This window comes from Ostrinia furnacalis, unplaced genomic scaffold, assembly GCF_004193835.3.
Source record: "Ostrinia furnacalis isolate ACB-3 unplaced genomic scaffold, ASM419383v2 OfSCF5816, whole genome shotgun sequence".
Lineage (NCBI taxonomy): Eukaryota > Metazoa > Arthropoda > Insecta > Lepidoptera > Crambidae > Ostrinia > Ostrinia furnacalis.
This window is the reverse complement of record NW_021136055.1, coordinates 84,733-100,056: the sequence shown is the minus strand read 5'-3', so window position 1 is coordinate 100,056 and position 15,324 is coordinate 84,733. Positions and strand designations below refer to the sequence as shown.

The following is a 15,324-nucleotide window of genomic DNA, read 5'->3' as shown; positions in this document are numbered from 1 at the left end:
TTTTTAAATCTATAATGATTTTTATACTTTGACGTATTTAGAAAATAATGAATGTAGCTTCATCGGAAAGTACGATTTAGTTTTCATTCATTCATTGATGATTGATTAGTGTTATTCATTTAATTTTAATTATTATCTTTGTGCCTACAAATAGGCTTCTGTTTTTTTGCAATATCATCGTTGGTTTAATTACTCTTTTGCTTTACACTATTCTCTTTTTATTGCAGTGACTTCATATCTAACTAATTCGTTATATGTATGCTAGTAACGCTTTTGCCCGCGGCTCCACCCGCGTGAAATTTAGTTTTTCACAGATCGTCCTAAATTATATAAAATTATAGCCAAATAGTAAATGTTTTTCTTTCTTTCTTTCTATATGTCATTCTGGGTTATAAACAATAATACTGTAAAGTTTCATCAAAATCCGTTCAGTAGTTTTTGCGTGAAAGAGTAACAAACATCCAGACATCCAAACTTACGCATTTATAATATTAGTAGGACTGTACCTATATCCGTTACTTGACTTTGAACGCGGAAGACACAACAAGTTCTCGGGTTTATTCATATGATTAAAACCCACTCCATTACATACATTCAACCCGAAGAGGAAAGAAAGTTACCTCCTACCTCTCTCTGCGTTCTTTGAACAGGTTGCGGTCGCTGCACTCGCGTAAATGACAACTAATTAGGCCCTTCCTTATTTTACATGCTTTCAATAAGTAATCGCTGTACATAAATGAGTATCGTGTTGTATCGTTCAAGTTAGGAAAAATACAAATAAAATAAAAACTACTCAACCAAAATTAATTAACATTTTTCGGGACCAAAATGACAACTAGTCCGCAACGAATAAAAGAATCTTGTAAATCGGATTAGAAAAAAAAAACAAACCGAATTGAGAACCTTTTTTTCAGTTAAAAAAAGAACCTTGTATGAAAATTATATTTTCTCTGAATGAAAACTTTATTACATTTGAAATAGGAACATGCGACCAATTAAAAATATAATTGACAGTTTTTGTACTTGTAATTGTAGAGAATTCACATGCTTTCGGAAGTAATCTAGATGGTTAGGAAGAGTAGTTTGTGTGTATTTCGTAATTTATTGTCACATAAACTAACGCGAGACAACAATGAACTAAGTGCAGTACATTTCCTGGTATTTGACGATGAGATTAATGACGTCATAATAGCATTTACATAAGTTAGACAATGAATATGCCAAAAACGATTCGACTGCATCAGGCTAAATGTGCCATATTACGTGATAAGTAGTATAGCAGCAGTACCTACCTTATGAAAATTAAGATCTGTAAAATGATTTGTCTCTATCAAAGCTGAATTGATGGACAGCTAAGAAAACTTAAACTTATGTAAATAGTGTGTGATAAATAAAACAAAAACCATCACAAAGATAGGCAGCTTACACGTCTCAATTGCTTGTGTCTATCTCTCTCGCTTGTTTTGTACGAGTATGCTCTAAGTAAAACCATTTCACTCCATGAAGCTAGAGAATTAAGTGATCGTTACTAAGTGACGTGCAACACTCAGCTTCTTCGCACAGTTCAATGAGCGCGCGTGAATTCCATTAGACGTGACGTATGAACTACAGATAAAGCAAAACGTACGTAATTTGCATTAGTGTGCGTGCCAGACTCGTGCGTGTCTTAAATAACTGTATCACAGTATATTTATACGTCATTAATGAGATTTTAAATGAGCCGTTATACCCAGTTTCTTTATTTGTTGCATATTTTATTTTCAGTAGGTGACAGTAACATTATTTTCATGAATACCAATGTTTAAATTGCTTTAATTACATTGCCTTAACGTTAGTGCTTCTAGATCATACAAAACGAGAACATGTTGGTATAAATTACTTGAGAGCGATCAAGAAATACCACTTTCATCGATTTGAGCTTTTGGAGACGATTAACTTTCGCTCAAAATGGCTATAAAATGGCCAAAGTAGGTCACTATTTATTGTTTTTCAAAAGTTTTTAGCTACGACTGTTTCACATGAGTAGAGTACGATACGAGAGAGTAACAATAAATGCACACTATGTCGCTCGATTGAGTATCGAGCTGAGCTAAGTAGGTATTATCTAGTACTAAGTAAAGGCCTTTGATGCCAAAGTCCATTGAAACCAGCCCGTTTGAAGGAGATACAGTAGAAATATATTATGCAAAATAAGAATTCAAAATACTATAAAGCAACTCTTTCGTAACGAAGGAAGATGTAGCACAAACTTATTAACTTGTCAACAGCTTCATGAGAAGGAAACCACCAAATATGCATTTTCAAATAATTTGACACTTAAATTGATGCGTCGAGGTGTCATTACAACATGTTTCATCACATCAATCTTTCAAGCATCCGTCGAAACATGTAAAAATGTAACAGAGGAAATGGCGAATAAACGGCAAGGCGCCATTATTCGGTCGAATAGAGATAGTTCCACAACGTGGTCAGTATTGCTTTACAACGAATAAATAGCTGGTTAAATCTAGACGTTACTGACAGTTTAGGTCCATACTTAAACGGTTATTACATTTTTTTTGCTTGGTAGAATGCAATTTTGGTGGATGAGGTAATTTTTAGCATTTGACGTTGCACTTCACAACCATCAAATGTCTGAAATAAAGGTTTTTTCATGAGCATAGCTTATACAAGCAAAGGGGCACTGCCTGGCCGGTGAGCAAATTTTCATTGACGAAAATCTACTAGAATTCACATCAAAATAAGAAGAACTAGCCCACTATTGGAGCTATGTCAAGACCATTCAAGTTACACAACATTTTTATCCACTAGCCTACAAAATTAACGACGTTTCTTTCCATTTGCGTTTACTGTGCATAATTTTATATTTTCTGTCAAATTTTCTCGTCACAATTTTACACAGCTCGATTACCGTTGTCAAGAGGGCACCGTAAAGTTGTCTTTCCTATGATTTAACGCTGAACGTGATTGTATCATATCGCATAATAGCCAACGGAATACTGTCACTTTCTTTTTGGGCGTACTACTTTGTTGAGCGTCGAATCAAGTGTGCGTAACGAACACGAAAAACCGATTAAAAACGCGGTCAAGTATTAAATGAGGATCAAAATACGGTAGATTGTGTTTTCGAAAATTTAAGTTCAAGTTTCTGATGACTTTTGAAAGCCTACTGAAAAAATTATTAGAGACGACGCATTGTGTAGTTAGTAGGTAAATAAAAGTATTTTCATGCGGGAATAGGAATCTATACGCACTTAGACTACCTCCCGACTCTATCATCAGACCAGTACCATAATATTGCATTGTCATCGTACATACTCGTACATCAAAGTCAAAGTCAAAATTTCTTTATTTGTTTAGACTAATAAATAGTTCTTACAAATCGTCATTTTGCTCTTAAGGAGCCTCTACATATTGTCTCATAATCTTTTTACCCTACCAGCGCTTCGAGACCAACATTTGGCAAGTGCTGAGAAGAAGCGTCGCAACAAACTCAGTCACCACTGTCTGCCGGTTAATATAAATAAATAGAAATAGCAGTAGAAGGTACATTCGATTCAGGAGCAGTTCACTGAATTTACCATGCATTTTTGTTTAGTGTATCTTAAAAGAATGGGTATACAAAATTGCGTGGTATATTAAACAAGGTAGTGACGTGCTCATATCTAGACTTACAGATTAAGATACTAGTAGCAATGACTCGCATACATAAATTGGAATAACTTGGATTGACCAGTCCCTGAAAGCAGCGCCTGTTCACACTCGACCATATTAGAGGGAATGTAACGACCCGCCTACATACTTACATAGGTAAGTATACCAAATTACAGCTCGATCGGTTGAGGAGAACTGGTCTTAAATTCAGTTGTAAGATTTGTCCCATACATACTAACAAAGTGAAGTCAATATAAAGCTTGAAATAATAACAGGTATTCCTCAAAGTGCACTCATTTTCAAGTAAACCTAATGAAGGGCACCTAAACTATTCCACAAAGCGAACCTTTTGAATTTATTTGGATTTCATTAGCGCAATAAATAGGAGCACTTCAAAAAATGGCTCTTAAAAATGGGTGCGAGCCATACCTCAAAAAACAATTAAAAATTATTAAAATTAATTCAATATCACGGATGAGTAAGGTCATCAAATTTCCAACCAGACTGAGTGTCACGGATTCCGGCATTAAACCAATTAATTACAAATAGATAACTTTTTCCTCAATACTTAATTTACAATGAGTTCACTGGTTGTTACTAGGCCGATGTGGGAATTTAGTAGCCAGTGACTTACTGTGGTCAATATAATTTAAATTGATAGATGATTTACTCATCTTTTAATGACCAATTGAATTGTGACAGATATGTTCCTTTTATGGGAATAAAATTTTATGAGATGATGCTTCAAAATGCTTAACTTTATCACGACTTTGGGTCTTTTGAAACTATGATATTTTATAAACTCTACATTACAGTTTTACAGTTATTATGAATATTATTGTCAGACCTTTTTCTATATAGTACTGAAACCATCTAGTTCAGATTTATATTGCTTTTTTAATCTACACCAATATTATAAAGAGTAAATATTTGATTTTTTGTTTGTTTGTATATAGGCTTCGAAATTAATTTGAAAAAAAAAAAAAAAAAAGAAATTCACCATTTAGAATTCTAAATTATTTCTGACAAACATAAACGGTACGAAGTTCGCGGGGTCAGCTATTAGTTACAAAAGCGTTGCATCTGCTTAGTTATGTGAAAAAGATATCAGAAATACAGACGCCCTAATGACCATCAAGTCTCAATCAAACCTATGGTATCTCATTCCATACTCACAACAGAAGATAAATGCTATGCCACCAGTCGACCCACATTTACAAAGCATCCGTAAAATCGTTTTGGCACACCCAAGTGTGTTCACGGAATCCATTCGAACTGTGACTCCACTTGACGTGTGGCCACTAAATATTATGCAGATTTTAGAAGCTCATTTTAAATGTGTACATGTGTTTGTTGCAGATGTGACATTGGCATTTTTTGTTTTAGGTCATGTTACAAAAGTGTCTAAGTTTTATTAAATGGGATTCAGATTGGTGCTTAATATTAATTAAAACTTAAATGCATAGTCAAGTGGTTAAAAAGAGAAAGATGCATTTATTGTACGATACTCATTAGCATTGTGACGCAAAATTATCTACAAAAAGCTTTGGGTTGTCAATAGATATTTCCTTTTTGCTAAAGGTACCTATGTAGGTACTTATTGCATTAAAATAGTTTGATGTGCTGTAAACTCTACAAATCTAAAATGATACAACTGACCTAAATAGGTTATAAATAATAGTATTTACTACAAAATAAAATGTACCTATCTGTGCTTTTTTATGGTGTTGTTTTACAATGGTCGCTGTTTTCATGGCCCGAGCAGGCGGAAAGAGCATGCAATGTCGTCACCGGCGCGCGCGCAGAGACTTTCGCTTTTCACTGCCAAGGCTTAAGATGCGCCGTCTTGTTTATGTTTTAATTAACTATTCTTTTACCTCACTTTTCTGATTGAAAACTCATTTTGATTCTGCCTCCGTGTCTAATAGGGAATTCTAGTTTCAATTTCTAGTTTGTTTTAATTGTTGAATTGATTCTTCAGAGAGCCGTTGGGTTAAACGGTCAATATAAAATATGGGTAATAATGAGAATTTATATCGTCTAAATGATTGCACGAAATATAAAACCAAATAATATTTGAGAGAGGCATTTTAATAATTTCATAATGGTCAAAATAATAAATAGAGCGGAAAATTTAAGTATCTTATAAATTAAACTTTTCAGACATTTTAATTTACTCGTGGTTTTTTATCCCAATTAACTTGATAGGTAGATAATGTCTGTGAAACCCGATAATTTGAATTTATGTAGAGATAAATCTGGATTATTAAATTTAATAGACTGAGGTCAATAAATAGTTTATTATACATAAATAAATAACATATTGTTATTAGGTATGTATTACAAAAACTGTACATCCTAGACTGCATCTCACTTAACACCAGGTGCGATTACGGTCAAATACCTGCCTTGTCTAGCATAAAAAAAAACAACTTGTAATTTAATTGAACGCCAAAAAGGTTACTGTTAATAAAAATAAATTATTTATTGTTGTTTTTAATCATGATATAAATTGCGTAGCATTTCACTTTAGCGTAACTTTGTATGACTCAAGTTACTTAATAAATTGGTTGCGTTGCTTGGTTGAGAACAGGATTTAAAAAGTACTCATAAACTTTCCAGTTCAAAAAGAAATATAAAAGGAGAAGGATAGGTACTTTTATCAACAACAATATTAATAAATAAACATCCATATCTCACTGTATAGATTTAAAAAAAGGTAATCTAAAAACTATGTGCGTTAAGGAGTGTTTCGGTCATAGCAATTTATTTATTAGTTACCGATGACAAAATCAGAGTTAAAGCTGATAAATTATGTCTGCAATTAAAGACGCGAGAATGTTTTTAATTTTAATTTTTAAGAAAATAATAAGTATTGGTATGAGACAGTCAAAACAGAAGATGATTTTAACTTAACACTCTACATTCTGATAAAATCTTGATGCCTTCAAATTCCATTCAACATTTGGCTAGTATTTGCATTGGTAGTTTTTGCCAGGTAAGATCCTGGCATTTTGTGTTTGAAATAGACTCGATTTCCCAATTAAAATGTAAGTCAGATATGCAGGCGACATTTGGCGGAGGTTATTTGGTTACAGAATAACGCCCGCGACTTTGTACGAGTACCCCTTAGGGGTTGAATTTTGCAAAATCCCGTCTCAGTAAGCATCTACTTTCTAAAAGGAACCATGCAAAATTTGAGATTTCTAGCACTTGTAGTTTGAGATTTTGTGATGAGTGAGTCAGTCAATCAGTGACCTTTCGCTTTTATAGGTATCATCATCATCATCATCATCATTTCAGCCACGTCCACTGCAGAACATAGGCCTCCCATAGAACATAGGTTTATAGGTGTAGATTTTGTAATAAGAACATGCTTATTCTCACCTACTCCTCTTCATCCCCAGGTGTGGCTCAGCCTGGCGTGTCTAGCCACGTCAATGGCCGCGCCAGCGATCCAGCCCTACCCGCTCAAGCTGGACATCATCGACATGGCCGCCATCAGCAGAATGACGCCGCAGCAGCTGGAGTCTCTCGCTGAGGGGCTGGCTGCGGCAGAAATCATGAGGTAAGGGATCTGTGTGAAGTTGCAAGAGGTCTTAAAGATACTCTGTTTATAAAGACTACTGACGACTACTAAAGAGTACTGATGACGCCGCAGCAGCTGGAATCTCTCGCTGAGGGGCTGGCTGCGGCAGAAATCATGAGGTAAAGGATCTGGTGTGAAAGTTTAAGAGGTCAGTTCTCTCTCGTTTCAGCCAAATGACGTCCACAGCTGGACAAAGGCCTTCCCCAAAGATTTCCATAACGACCGGTAATATACTACCCGCATCCAGATACTACCCACCACCTTCACCAGATCCTCGGTCCACCTAGTGGGGGGCCTGCCCACACTACGACTTCCAGAAATTTCTCCCCCAGCGGCCATCAGTTTTACGAGCTATGTGCCAAGCCCCGCTTACTACCACTTGATGAAATCAAGAGGTTGGTTATAGATACAGTATCATAAAGAGTCATATCCGCTCAAGCTGGACATCATCGACATGGCCGCCATCAGCAGAATGACGCCGCAGCAGCTGGAGTCTCTCGCTGAAGGGCCTGCGGCAGAAATTATGAGGTAAAGGATCTGTGTGAAGTTGCAAGAAGTCTCAAAGATACTCTGTTTCTAAAGACTGACGACTACTGAAGACTACTAAAGACTACTGACGACTACTGAAGACTACTAAAGACTACTGATGACGCCGCAGCAGCTGGAGTCTCTCGGCGAGGGGCTGGCTGCGGCAGAAATTATGAGGTAAAGGATCTATGTGAAGTTGCAAGAGGTCTCAAAGATACTCTATTTATAAAGACTGACGACTACTGAAGACTACTAAAGACTACTGACGACTACTGAAGACTACTAAAGACTACTGATGACGCCGCAGCAGCTGGAGTCTCTCGGCGAGGGGCTGGCTGCGGCAGAAATTATGAGGTAAAGGATCTGGTGTGAAAGTTTAAGAGGTCAGTTCTCTCTCGTTTCAGCCAAATGACGTCCACAGCTGGACAAAGGCCTTCCCCAAAGATTTCCATAATGACCGGTAATATACTACCCGCATCCAGATACTACCCACCACCTTCACCAGATCCTCGGTCCACCTAGTGGATGGCCTGCCCACACTACAACTTCCAGAAATTTCTCCCCCAGCGGCCATCAGCTCTACGAGCTATGTGCCCCGCCCCGCCCACTGCCACTTGATTTCACAGAGGTTATATCCGCGTAGTCTCTCGCTGAAGGGCTGGCAGCGGCAGAAATCATGTGGTAAGGGATCTGTGTGAAGTTGCAAGAGGTCTCAAAGATACTCTATTTATAAAGACTTCTGACGACTACTAAAGACTACTGATGACGCCTCAGCAGCTGGAGTCTCTCGCTGAAGGGCTGTCTGCGGCAAAAATTATGAGGTAAAGGATCTGTGTGAAGTTGCAAGAGGTCTCAAAGATAGTCTGTTTATAAAGACTATTGACGACTACTGAAGACTACTAAAGATTACTGATGACACCGCAGCAGACGGAGTCTCTCGCTGAAGGGCTGGCTGCAGCAGAAATTATGAGGTAAAGGATCTGGTGTGAAGTTTTAAGAGACGTGTTATAGGTACAATATGCATAAAATCCATCAGCCTATGCACAGAAAGAAAAACGGTAATTGTGTTGTAGAACAACAACTTGTTGTATTGGATCAACATCGAATTTTTAAAAAATAATTTCACGTCTCCATACCTCATACCTACTAATTGTAAGGGCTATAGTTTGTTATTAGACATAATAGTTGTTGTTTTGGTGATCGATGTTGGTCGCTTATAAAAGTTGTTGAAAGTGATTGAGCTTTAACGAAACATGATTAAGATTCCATAAATTTTAATATAAATCACTTCCCTCTTTCATCGTTCCACACCTTTAATTCTGTATTACATCAGTTGAATCAAAAATAATTTTGAAGAATATAATGTTACGTATGACTGGATGCGGGCAGCGCATGACCGTTCATTGTGGAAAACCTTGGGGGAGGCCTTTGTCCAGCAGTGGACGTCATTTGGCTGAAACGAACGAACGAACGATAATGTTACGTAACTCACTGATCGTAATGAATATGTACAGGGTGGCCCAGAAGAAAATTTACTTTTGAAAATTCAAGAAAACGAAAACTGTACATATTTGTAGTACTTTAACTATTGCAATTTAAAGGAAATTTAATGAAATTTATTTTAAAATTCACTTTCTTTTATAAATTTGATCGCACATGTGATTCCCTTGACGTTTACAACATTCGGTCAACATACATCAAAATTTTGGAAAACTTTCATTAATGTTACCTCGAAATGGATTCAGGATGGATGAATGCTGCAGAGTTTTTGCATTATTAGAGTATACTCTGCTCATAAGGTAACCCCACAAAAAGAAGTCTGCTGGAATGAGATTAGCGCTTCTTAGAGGCAGTGAGATTTCACCCCTGCTTAATTGATTTGTTGCATTGAAAGGATGATTAATTTTTGAGAGCGCTATAGGTACCTACTGGTAGGCTGAAAAGCTTTTTGATTTCAAATCTGCAAGATTCGCAAGGCTATGACAGGAGCTCTTGGTTTCATCAAGATGGGGCTACGTGTCACACTTCAAATGAGAGCATTTAGATGATAAGAGACATGTTCCAACAAAAAAATAATTTCAGGCAGGGGTGACATCTCCTGGCCACCAGGAAGCCCTGATCTCATTCTAGAAAATTCTGTTTTGTTGTGTTACCTTAAGAATAGAGTATACTTTTATAATCCAACAACCATACAGCAACTGAAGCTGAACATTCGGCAAAAAATTTAAAATAGGTTTCGAGGTAATTCTAACGAACGCATTTCAAGATTTTGATGTATGTTGATCGAATGTTGTAAGCATCAAGGAAATCTCCTGGGCCATGTAATTTAATAAAGGTAAAATTAAAAATAAATTGCATTAAATTTCCTTTAAATTGAATAGTTAAAGTTCTACAAAAATGTACAGTTTTCGTTTCCTTGAATTTGCAAAAGTGAACTTTCTTCTGGGCCATCCTGTACTTAACTGTCATAAAAATTCTGCAGTAGGTGTTATGACAATTTTATGAAAGAACCAAATAAAGTTTCGCTCGCCTGCATAAAATAAATGTAAATGTTGCATAATATCCTTGAGAATATGAAGATGCAATATGATCCTCAAATTTCAGTAACGTTTTCTTCTTCGCAGAACAAAGCGGTCGTCAGCGCAAGCCCTCACTTCTGTGATGTCCAAGGCATCCTCTGGACTCCAGAGCAAGGTGGGCCTGCTGGGCCAGGCGTCAGCAGGCGCCGCTACCCTCATCGCGTCCGCTTCGAGCAAATCAGGGGGGCATTCCGAACACCCTGGTTATTCATATGAACCAGTAAGTTTTTCCAACTATTCATTAGCATCATTTCAGCCACAGGACGACCACTGCTGAACATAGGCCTCCCCCAATGATTTCCACATCGACCGGTTGGTAGCGGCCTACATCCAACGCCAGCTACCTTTATGAGGTCGTCGATCCACCTTGTGGGTAGACGTCGTACGCTGTTTTACGGTACGGATTAGAACTATCATTTTCTTATGATTAATTTAATTGCGGGTCCAATGACTGTTTAACTTTCTCACGGGACAAACTTGGCCTTCACTGGTTGGATTTTCATTGGCGGGCAAGCTGTAGATCCTGGCTACACAGGAGTTGCAGCGATGGGAACGGGAACGATTAGTGCAACACTTCACAAGTCTGTGGTGCTCGAAGCAAACAAACGTTGCTACCCTCGTCACGCCCATCATCATCAGTCAGTATCTAGAAATCAATTAAGGGGCATACAGTGAAACTGTGGACCATTTGCACCCGCAGTTTCATGTCCCTCTATAAAGTTAGGACATTCAGACCCCTCATTATTATTAGTATGAACTGGTAAGTGCTTAACGCTCGTATTCACAAACGATGCTTGCTTAAGTGAAGCAAAGCATCGAACGCACAGCGTTGAATAGAGCTCTGTGATTGGTTCGTATGTCACCCTGTGCGTCCTAACGCACTGTGAAACCTCATAGTAACGTTTGTGAATACGGGCGTAAGTATGTCACAATCACCGTTTTCTTCCATGGTGTCAAACAATGACAAGTTGAGAAGTGACCACAACAGATTTACAATACAGATTGTGAAAACGTAAGGTGTTGTGGAATTTCCTCGCTGTTTATACTTACAATAGATTTCAGGTATTCATTTGCACATAGGTACATAGCCATGAAAAAAATTGTACTACGTTGTTAACCATTTAGACCCAAACCATGACACAAACTTGACTCATCTTTGTAATAATCAATCTTGATTTCTATTCTTATTTAGTTTAGACCAAGACGCAGTTTGCTAAACTCCTTTTCTTATTTTCAGCACGACGAAAAATACGACTACTGGGGTCTAAAGAAGTCGATTCTTTACACCCTGTTTCAAGCCGTGAAGGCAATCACCGGAGGAGTGACCATCCTCAAGGGCCAGCTCATCAAAGGAGGAGGAGCGCTGGCCTCCACATTAGGGAAGGTGATCGCAGTGAAAGGAGACGCTGTCAGCAATCTAGGAAAGAAGATCGTTAGCTCAGCCGCTTTAAGTTCTAAGAAACCTATTTGTGAGTATTCAGTTTTTACCACGCTTTTATTAGGTCGTCATGTATGTAGGTAACTACCAAACTTTGGTATCATACGCAGCCGAAGGGGGTAACTACTATGTAATAGAATCTAAGAATCTGAATTACACGCATTTCCAATTCTTGTATCATCATGAAACTTGACAATTACATGTAGATTAGATGATAATACAATATTATGGTACCATCGAGTTTGTGTTCATCGATTTGTGTTTTCGAACACTTTAGTGCTAGATGAGTAATTAAATGCGTGTTTTTAGTTTTTTTTAACTATTAATTTATTTTAATGCTTTAATGGTTAAGCAACGAAAGGAGCCGAATTTTCTGCGTGCGTTTGTGCTCTACAAATCCCAAGTTCCTTTTGGGCAAGCTGGATGACTATATCATACCTACAGATAGTATTTGTTTGGTTACGTTACGTTATTACGTCTTCAACATAAGACTACTTATTCTATTATAAAAATAAGATTAATAAGATTCAATTTGTATTATCAAATATGCAATTTCAAATCGCAATCGCTTATTTTGTATTTCAAGTACTTAAATGTGATGAAGTTCAGTTTAAAATTCATTAAAATGGGCACATATTTGTTCAGTCATAATTTGCTCTATTTAAAATTCACATTCATCGAATCTCACGGGGAAACAGTTTTCACAATCAAGTAATACAAGTCCCACATTGATACAAAATATTTCTGCTTGCCTGGCCGTTATACAACCGCCTGACCAGTAAAGCGTAAAGCTTTAAAATACTCCAGTATAATAGCTGAATTACAATCTAAGAATAAGATTCGAACAATATTTATTTTCATCATTTTGTTTCTTAATTTAATTTTGCGAACTTTTTTTTTGTTTGATTGGTGAATCAAGATTTATAAAAGCATTTTGAACGAAAGCTACTGAAACGTGAAATAGGTACGTGTTTAAAAATATTTCAAGTACGAGTATGTTCATGTCGCTATGGTGACGTCCAAGTAGGTCCAGGTAGGTGAACTTTATTGCTCGTTATATCTACCATTATTCTACCATAATATCAGTTTAAATGCATTTATATGCAAGAACACGTAGAATAAATAATTCTTTTAGAGGCACCTTGACCAGCACCATGAGTGACACTAAAATTACCATAGATATTGTGTATTGCTTCATAAAGATTTTATAGTATGGGGGTTGTACACCTTAGGTTTATATTGCTATTTCCTCAATAATCTTTTAGAAAACAACGTCTTCTAAAACTGATTGACCATTGTTTCAATATGTTGTTTTGTTTGATTTAATAGCATGTGAAAATCAGAAACTGCTCGAAAAATTGTGATCAAAGAAAATTGCCTTAAGCTGGTTAAAGTGGAAATATTCCTAGCAGCGTTCCTGAAATTCCCGATCAGTGGGATAACCCACTACTAGACTATTGGGAACATTTAATTTACGTACGTAGCGTTTTGCCAGCTCTTATAGCTGCCAAAACGCAACTTTGCCATAGCTTTTGGAATCGATTGGAATAAGGGAAACCGCATTATGACGTCACAATTTGCGAAATCAACTATTTATTTTATTGATTTCAAAGCTACTGAAAATCGAATTGTACAATGAAAAGTAACTCGCTTTTAAGAGTAGATTGAAGTGTATTTTTAACACACTTTTATTAGGAATCTATGAAACTGAATTACACGCACTTCTAATTCTTGTATCATCATGAAACTTGGTAATTATAAGTAGATTAGATGACAATACAATATTAAGGTACCATCGAGCTGGTCTGATGTTGGGACTAGATGGTGGCCATAGGAACTCCTAAACGAAACGGTAGAATCGCATCGAGTATGGGTTCGTTGATTTGTCTTTTCGAGCACTTTAGAGCTAGATGATGTTCAGGGTCCTGATGATGCAGTCGGAAGGTGGCCATAGGAACTCAACTAAGAGCGTGTTTTTAGTTTTTTGCGCGCGTCCCTGTTTCAAAAACCGGGCTAAAAACTATCCTATGTCCTTTCCCGGGACTCAAACTATCTATATGCCAAATTTCATCAAAACGGCTCAGTAGTTTAGGCTTGAAAGTAAGACAGACAGACAGACAGAGATACTTTCGCATTTATAATATTAGTATAGATACCTTATTCTTCAAACTATAAAATGCCTTTTCCCCTGAATTCCAGCGACCCCAGTATATGGCCCGCCGCCATCCCACGTGGAGTACGGTCCTCCACCGAGCGCGTACGGCGCGCCCACTGCGCCGGCGCACTACTCGCATACGGCGCCGTCTGCGCCCACCGGGTATGGACACAAGTATCCCGCGCATTTGGACGGTAAGTTACCAACAAAATGTAGGTAGTATTATTAGAAATAATGGAGATTGTCAAGTGGCTGACAAAAGATGGCTCAGCGACTTAGAGCCAAAGCACACGATGCGTTGCGGCGGCATGCAGTGCGACGCCAGAGCGATGTCGCTGCGTCGTCTTACATAGAAATACCTGTGGCGGGCACTCAACGCATCGTGTGCTTGGCTCAAGTCCGATAAGATAGATAAGTTACAAATTATGGAAATGTTTGATGTTATACAGCTCCTGTATTTAAAGGAAAAGGGATAGGTACGGTTGGGAACATTTTTGACTACCTACCACAACTTTTTCAGTGATATCAGTGAAAAAGAAAAATGAAGTTCATGATTACGAGACTACCTTAGTCACTTCGCCTTAAATTGATGTTCATATAACACAACCTAGCCTATACAATTTCTAACGGAAGTAGCGATTCCATTTGCCAAACTTTGTTTGTTATCATTATTACAATGTCATGGATCGACTGTAATGACATTATTTTACGCGTCATAAAACATTTGGTCGAACAAGAACAAAAGTAAACATGGCCGCACATTAGGTCGCCAATGGCAACCACAAGTAGCCAACGAAATTTTAAACTATAGGTTTAGCGCATTTACTCAGTAAGTGCCTGAGGTATGCGGCATGGTAGGGTGTTTTTGGGACGTCAATCGTCAGCGAGACTTAAAAAAAAGATTCATATTTGTATGCTCTGTCACGTCATAATATGTCAATGTCACCCATCCCGTGCACTCTCATACCTCAGGAACTGACTCCGTGTGCTAGACTATAATCAGATTAAACAAGCAAACAAGTGCGTTATATTATCACTTAAATAAAATTCCTAATCCAGACCGAGATTCCTTCTTTTCTGGATTCAGATGGGAAGCAGTGCGTTCGAGTAGTCCAATCTAAACCTTTGAGAAAAGTGCCGTTTGAAAACATAGATGTAGTTTTAGATACAAGTAGGGTCATTATAATCCCTATAGCTCTATTATTTTATTTTGCGTTTGATGCATTAATTTTTGCTTGTGGCTCAAGGAAAGTATTCCATAGTTTAAGCCGCGGACAGTATAAATCCGTGGTAGCAACTAGTGGCCAAGTGTGTGGCTCTGAATTATTTACAGTGGGCTACTGTTTTTACGTAACCCCGCAAGGTAACAAACTGGAAAGAA

At 37.5% G+C, this 15,324-nt stretch overlaps 1 protein-coding gene across 1 annotated transcript in view; it reads left to right on the top strand.

The window, feature by feature from the left end:
- The window catches only part of LOC114361551 (uncharacterized), a 38,077-nt gene that overhangs the window by 10,625 nt on the left and 12,128 nt on the right, over positions 1-15,324 (top strand). Inside the window, exons 2-5 of the mRNA XM_028316623.1 lie at positions 7,062-7,222; positions 10,396-10,570; positions 11,588-11,819; positions 13,988-14,137. Coding sequence (XP_028172424.1) covers positions 7,062-7,222; positions 10,396-10,570; positions 11,588-11,819; positions 13,988-14,137 — 718 coding nt within the window. The remainder of the gene's footprint in view (positions 1-7,061; positions 7,223-10,395; positions 10,571-11,587; positions 11,820-13,987; positions 14,138-15,324) is intronic.